Source organism: Oncorhynchus nerka, linkage group LG4 (genome assembly GCF_034236695.1).
Source record: "Oncorhynchus nerka isolate Pitt River linkage group LG4, Oner_Uvic_2.0, whole genome shotgun sequence".
Classification (NCBI taxonomy): Eukaryota; Metazoa; Chordata; class Actinopteri; order Salmoniformes; family Salmonidae; genus Oncorhynchus; species Oncorhynchus nerka.
The window spans coordinates 43869560-43877412 of NC_088399.1; the positions used below are offsets into that span (position 1 = coordinate 43869560).

The following is a 7853-nucleotide window of genomic DNA, read 5'->3' on the forward strand; positions in this document are numbered from 1 at the left end:
GGTCAGATGGATGAGGACGTTCAAAAAGCCTTGAAGCAGATTCTGAGGATGTGCAAAATGCCAACAGAAGCCAAATGAAGTGTCTGAGATGGAGCAGCCTATCTATCTACTGCCAGTGCTGGAGAGGAGACAAGGAAACGACATCCTTACACGCTGGTCTCCTAACCTACATGGCCTGTCACACATGTGTGCCGCATCCGTCCATCAAAGACACACGTCCAGCAAAATCAAAGATAATGATTCTTTATTTGTCTACAAATTATTTCAGAGGGGAGCTACAATATGAAGACTCCTTGTCAATAGATTTGAATGGCATCCCATCTTTGAATTAGCAGTGTTAGTTTTGTATTGTTGTCAATTAGTTTTTAATTGTAGCACTGGTTTTCATGACAATGATATAATCCAATTTTTGGGACCTCTGCATGCAATTTTTCCTAAATCAACCACATGCAAAATGCTTTTTCGACACATTTATCAATATTTTCCTAATAGCATAAAATGTTTATGAAAACTAATAGTTTCAAATGTATGGAAGATTTTTCTAGATACATTTATGAAATTAAAACAAAGTTTGGTAGTTGTATTTTTTAACAAACCTATTTGGGGGTTTTGTATAAATTCAATATTGTGTGTGATAACCTAGGCCCTTTTTAGTGTCTGCGATCTGTGAATGCCAATTTTACCCAACTGGGGGTTTTTGTCCTCATTTACACCATATTCCCTTGGAGGCTTTTTAAATCAATATGACTTTATGAACAGAATTTACCTTTTGAGTAATCTAACCCCCCATTGTGTCAACAATGATATTTATTGAGCAATGATCCAGTACTTGAAGGGTGAGGTGGTATCAGATCTCTGGGGAGTGTCTCTCTGAGGACAGAAAATACCCATGTGACTAATGCACTTTCATCATGCTGTACTCCCATTCAAACTCTATATTGCCTCAGCAGATTACCTGTCCCATCCGGGACATCTTAGTTTTTGTGTCCCATGTGCCTGCTCTTTCTGTGTTGAAGCCTGACAGACTTGTCTTGATTCTTGATCTTCTTCCCTCATTTTGTAATATCATTATAGTGTAAGAACTGTAGCAGGTAGTCATATATATATTTTTTTTGAGGGGGGGTGAAACAACCAACTATTTCAGTGTTACTCTATCTTGGTATGGCAGCATGTGAGTCTGTTGGACTGTTGCTCAGCCTCATTCAAACCACTTCATCCACATACTGTACATGAGCAGTAGAGTAGGTATAGTAAGCACCATAAAACACGAAGTTCATTACTCATAAATATGGCTATAATCTCTGGTGGACAGATGCACGTAACATAATGGTACTAGCATCTGTCGACAGACTGGGATGCGTTACGAACGAGGAACTTTGTTCTGGTAAACAGATTCTTCATCATTTGGACAAATCACGATTTCGCAGGCGCTCTCGTTTTTAGGAAGGGGACATCCGGCCCATAGATTTGCCCAACAGTGGCTGGTTTATCCGTTTAAAGGGGTGGAGATTTAGCTAGTCTTGTTCAAGAGGCCATTGTTCCGGTCTAGAAGCACGATTTCGACTGCACCTACAGTCTTTTTTTCGGTACTGCAGCTTAGCTGATGCCCGGCCGAGAAAGACAATTCACATAGACGATACCATAGAGAAATTACATTTAAAAAGTCCAAAAAAGAAACTTAAATCGTCACCTTTGTGCACACACATCCATTGAATTATTTAAATAATTGTCGCTGGGGCAGATTAGATTTGTTTTTATATACATTTTCATTACACAGCCGAACATATAAAAAATGTTCTATTCATCCAATGTCTGTCATGTTTTTGGATCACGTGACGATGTCGTCGCTAATCGCTCTGTGTGCACTGAGTGCCAGTGAGTTGGGCTGAGTAAATCGGATGCAACCCGAATATAGACCGTCCATGAATTGGCGTGTGCGAACGTGAGAAGATTACGTTGAAACAACGGTCGGACATTTTAGACGCTTAATCTAGTTCTAGTTTAGTGGTCTCGTTAGTACATTTTTTAAAACACGTCTCCTTCCCAGAAATGAATCAATCATCTGGCGCAATTACGCAATAATTTTGTTCTGGATGTCCGGGATTAGTAGGGCTCCAATTTGGTGCTGTATCATTGTGGCCTGGTAACAGTAAGAACTGCACCATTTCATCCCTGTACTGCCACTGTTGACCTCTACAAATCATGTATTTTACAATAGCCCATGGAATCTGAACTCTTTTGAAAACAAGCTCCATTATAGTTGTACCACTAAAATGGTACAAGGAACAATGCTGAAGATGCATCCAATGAGAAATAGTTGAGTATATTAGTGGGTTGAACACTCTTACATTGACTGTGCCATGTATTACACAGTGTACTCCCATAGTGATCACAGTGATGTGCAATTACAACAGACACGTGATATGCAGGATGACTCCAGTTATGGGTGATATACATAACCCGAACCTATACACACCACCACAGTTCTGTACTCTGTGGTTTCAGCATTCTTTGGGCTCCTCACTGTGTTTACACAGGCGGCTCAATTATGGGCAAACGATCTGATCTGATTGGTCAAAAGACCAACATATCAGTATTGGGCTGCCTGTGTAAACACAGCCTAAATGATTGAGGATGATCCACTACAGCAGAGCAATAGAATATAATAGAACATGATGAAGACAGGAGTGAAGTTATATCCCAGGTCACTCGATGACTTTCTCTAAATCTCTTGTTAATAAGGTTTAAAAAAAAAAGAAGACTTCTCTTCTTTGTGACAGAGGTTAATAAGCATTGCCTAGATGTTTTGAATTTAGAAAGGGATAAGGATGAGATGCCCCTTGTCTCCTGTTGTTTTTACAACTGTTTTTGTAATGGAAACTGATTTTGATGTGTCTGTTTGCCAGTTGTTTTTCACCCAATTCAATAAATTGTGAAGACCTCGCCTGTTGCCTTTTCCATAAATATGGCGTGTATTGATCCAATTGGCTGTGGGGATGAATGCTTTTTATTTCAACCCCTGCCAGAGAGCCCAAGGGCCCTAATCAATAATAAATTAGGATGACAGAGGGGCTTCTGCCAAACAATTAAAGAATGACTAGCTCTGATTTCAACACATACCACTTTTGGTGACGTAAAGCAGGTGGACATAATTTGTTCTCTGGAAAACGTACTTCTTTTTTTTAGAAAAAGTAGAGCATTAGATGGATGTTGAAATGGTAAGCGGCTCAGGTTTCCCCAGGCATGGATGTCTGTGTTATATGTACAATGGCTATTAGATACGGATTTATCTCTATTAGCCTGACATCAGACTGCATTTACAGCCCTGATGACATCCTCCTTATGTATACAGGGACCTGTTTCAAAGACTTTTGCCTGGACAGTCACTATTCCCTATCTCTGGTCATTATTCATGTCTGTTCCTCTCAGGCCTAGATTCAATCTGTAGCGCAGAAGATCTACACTATAGTGCGAAATTGAAATTAAAAGGCAATGTTCCCATGTTCGAGGAGACCACATTCAAGGTAAATGCTGCCATGGCCGTAACTAATTTGAAAAAAGAAATGAATAATAAAAATATATATTTTGTACACAAAGAAAATCAATTACGGGTCAGCATTGAACATTTCTCTCCCGGTTGTTGATCAAAGCTCAGAACGCTTATATCCTTGATCTGACTGAGTTCTATTCGCACCTGCCTCTTTGCGAATGAGTGGAATCATGAACAGTTGTGTGTTCACTATGTTTGCCTCCATCCTCCGGATTTGCCTCCCAGATTTGCCTTTTTATCAGCACTTTCACCACTGTCTCAAACAGCTGAGGGCCTGAGACATGAAATGAACTACATTTTTCTTTATACATTTTCTCTGACAACCTAGAGAACTTAGGTTGTCATGGAAAATGTATGGAGTAAAAAGTACAATATTTTTGTTAGGAACATAGTGAAGTAAAAGTTGTCAAAAATATAAATAGTAAAGTAAAATACAGATACCCCCAAAAACGACTTAAGTAGTACTTTAAAGTATTTTTACTTAAGTACTTTACACCACTGGTTCTAAAATTGCCTTTTGTCCGGCATCTCGCAAACATACTACGTGCTTCTAGTTCCGACAGTGCAGTAATATCTAACAAGTAATCTAACAAATTCACAACAACTACCTTATACACACAAATGTAAAGGGATGAATAAGAATATGTACATACAAATATATGGATGAACGATGGCCGTGCGGCATAGGCAAGATGCAGTAGATGGTATAGAATACAGTATATACATATGAGATGAGTAATGTAGAATATGTAGACATTATTAAAGTGACGTTATTTAAAGTGACTAGTGATACCTTTATTAAATCAATTTATTACATTTATTAAAGTGGCCAGAGATTTGAGGCTGTATGTTGGCAGCAGCCACGCTGTGTTAGTGATGGCTGTTTAACAGTCTGATGGCCTTAAGAAAGAAGATCTTAGATATAAGATAGAAGTTTTTGTGTCTCTTGGACCCAGCTTTGATTTACCTGTACTGACAGTACCTTCTGGATGGTAGCGGGGTGAACAGGCAGTGGCTCGGGTGGTTGTTGTCCTTGATGATCTTTTTGGCCTTCCTGTGCTCGGGTGCTGTAGGTGTCCTGGATGGCAGGTAGTTTGCCCCCGGTGTTGCGTTGAGCAGACCACACTACCCTCTGGAGAGCCTTGCGGTTGTGGGCGGAGCAGTTGCCGTACCAGGCGGTGATACAGCCTGACAGGATGCTCTCGATTGTGCATCTGTAAAAGTCTGAGTGTTTTAGGTGACAAGCCACATTTCTTCAGCCTCCTGAGGTTCACACTGTCTGTGTGCGTGGACCGTTTCAGTTTGTCTGTGATGTGTACGCTGAGGAACTGAAAACGTTCCACCTTCTCCACTACTGTCCTATTGATGTGGATGTAGGGATGCTCCCTCTGCTGTTTCCTGAAGTCCACGATCATCTCCTTTGTGTTGTTGACGTTGATTGAGAGGTTATTTTCCTGACCGCACACTCCGAGGGCCCTCACCTCCTCCCTGTAGGCCGTCTCGTCGTTGTTGTTAATCAAGCCTACCACTGTAGCGTCGTTTGCAAACTTGATGATTGAGTTGGAGGCGTGCATGGCCACGCAGTCGTGGGTGAACAGGGAGTACAGGTGGGGGCTGAGCACGCACCCTTGTGGGGCCCCAGTGTTGAGGATCAGCGGGGTGGAGATGTTGTTTCCTATCCTCACCACCTGGGGGCGGCCTGTCAAAATCCAGGACCCAGTTGCACAGGGCGGGGTTGAGACCCAGGGTCTGAAGCTTAGTGATGAGTTTGGAGGGTACTATGGTGTTAAATGCTGAGCTGTGTTCAATGAATAGCATTCTTACATAGGTATTTCTCTTTTCCAGATGGGATAGGGCAGGGTGATGGCGATTGTGTTGTCTATGGACCTATTGGGGCGCTAAGAAAATTGGAGTGGGTCTAGGGTATCAGGTAGGGTGGAGGTGATATGATCCTTAACTAGTCTCTCAAAGCACCTCATGATGGCAGAAGTGAGTGCTATGGGGCGATAGTTATTTAGCTCATTTACCTTTGCTTTCTTGGGAACAGGAACAATGGTAGCCATCTTGAATCATGTGGGCACAGCAGACTGGGATTGATTAAATATGTCCGTAAACACACCAGCCAGCTGGTATGCGCATGCTCTGAGGACGCGGCTAGGGATGCCGTCTGGGCCGGCAGCCTTGTGAGGGTTAACACGTTTAAATATTTTACTCACGTTGGCCACAGTGAAGGAGAGCCCACAGGCTTTGGTAGCGGGCCGTGACAGTGCCACTGTATTGTCCTCAAAGCATGCAAAGAAGTTGTTTAATTTGTCTGGGAGCAAGACGTCAATGTCTGCAACAGGGCTGTTTTTTTGTGTGTGTAATCCGTAATTGACTGTAGACACTGCCACATACGTCTCGTGTTTGAGTCGTTGAATTGCGACTCTACTTTGTCTCTGCACTGACGCTTTGCTTGTTTGATTGCCTTGCGGAGGGAATAGCTACACTGTTTGTATTCAATCATGTTTCCAGTCGCCTTGCCATGATTAAAAGTGGTGGTTTGCACTTTCAGTTTTGTGCGAATGCTGCCATCAATCCACAGTTTCTGGTTGGGGAAGGTTTTAAATGTCACAGTGGGTACAACATCACTGATGCACTTGCTAATAAACTCGCTCACCAACAATGTTGTTGTCTGAGGCTACCCGGAACATATCCCAGTCCACGTGATCGAAGCAATCTTGAAGAATGGAATCCGATTGGGCAGACCAGCGTTGGATAGACCTGAGCACGGGCATTTCCTGTCTTAGTCTATAGGCTGGGAGCAACAAAATGGAGTCATGGCCAGATTTGCCGAAGGAAGGGTGGGGGAGAGCTTTGTATGCATCGTGGAAGTTAGAGTAGCAATGGTCCAGAATGCTACCAGCTCGTGTCGCGCATTCGATATGCTGACAGAATTTAGGAAGCCTTGTTCTCAGATTAGCTTTGTTAAAATCCCCAGCTACAATAAATGCAGCCTCAAGATATATGGTTTCCAGTTTACATAAGAGTCCAGTGAAGTTCTTTCAGAGCCGTCGAGGTATCTGCTTAGGGGGATATACACTGCTGTGACTATAATCGAAGAGAATTCTCTTGGTAGATAATGCGGTCGGCATTTGATTGTAAGGAATTCTAGGTCAGGTGAACTAAAGGACTTTACGTTCCTGTATGTTGTTATGATTACACCATGAGTCGTTAATCATAAGGCATACACGCCCGCCCTTCTTCTTACCAGAGAGATGTTTGTTTCTGTCGTTGCGATGCGTGACGAAACCGGGTGGCTGTACCGACTCTGACAACATATCCCGAGTGAGCCATGTTTCTGTGAAACAGAGAAAGTTACAATCTCTGATGACTCTCTGGAAGGCAACTCGTGCCCTTATTTCACCCACGTGGTTGTCTAGAGATTGGACATTTGCGAGTAAAATGTTCAGAAGCGGTGGATGGTGTGCTCGCCTTCTAAGTCTGACCAATAGGCCGCTCCGTCTGCCTCTCCTGCGGTGGCCGCGTTTTTTGGGTCGGCCTCTGGGATAAGGTCCCATGTCCAGGGTGGAGGTCCGAACAAAGGAACCGCTTCAGGAAAGTCATATTCCAGGTCGTAAATTTGTTAAATTGACTTCACTTTTATATCCAGTAGTTCATCCCGGCTGTATGTAATAACACTTGAGATTTTCTGGGCTAACAATGTAAGAAATAGTACATAAAAAAAAGAATTACTGAATAGTTTCCTAAAGACCTTAAGCAAGGCGACCATCTCTGTCGGCGCCATTGTCTCAGTCCCTCGGGACATTTGAGAGAGTGGTGAATGTGCTGCTAAAACGGCTTATCTGGGAGGCAAATCCGGAGGACGCAGGCGAACATAATGAACATACAACTGTTCATGATTCCACTCATTTGCAAAGAGGCAGGTTACATTTTGAATGTTTAGCAGGATAGGAAAATTGTGAAATGCACTTACAGTATCAAGAGAACACTTGGTCATCCCTACTGCCTATGGTCTGGCGGACTCACTAAACACACTTGCATCTTTTGTAAATAATGGTGTTGGAGTGTGTCCCTGTCAATCCGTACATTTTTAAAACAAGAAAATGGTGCCTTCAGCTTTGCTTAATATAAGGAATTTTAAATGATTTATACTTGTTCTTCTACTTTTGATACTTACAGTTGTAGTCGGAAGTTTACATACACTTAGGTTGGAGTCATTAAAACTAGTTTTTCAAAACACCACAAATTTCTTGTTAACAAACTATAGTTTTGGCAAGTTGGTTAGGACATCTACTTTGTG

General features: G+C 42.3%; 1 protein-coding gene across 1 annotated transcript in view; it reads left to right on the forward strand.

Annotated features, from left to right (window-relative positions):
- The window catches only part of rai14 (retinoic acid induced 14), a 36219-nt gene extending 33275 nt beyond the window's left edge, over positions 1-2944 (forward strand). The window contains 1 exon segment of the mRNA XM_065017557.1: positions 1-2944. Coding sequence (XP_064873629.1) covers positions 1-87 — 87 coding nt within the window. The 3' untranslated portion in view covers positions 88-2944.
- The last annotated feature ends 4909 nt before the right edge of the window (positions 2945-7853 follow it).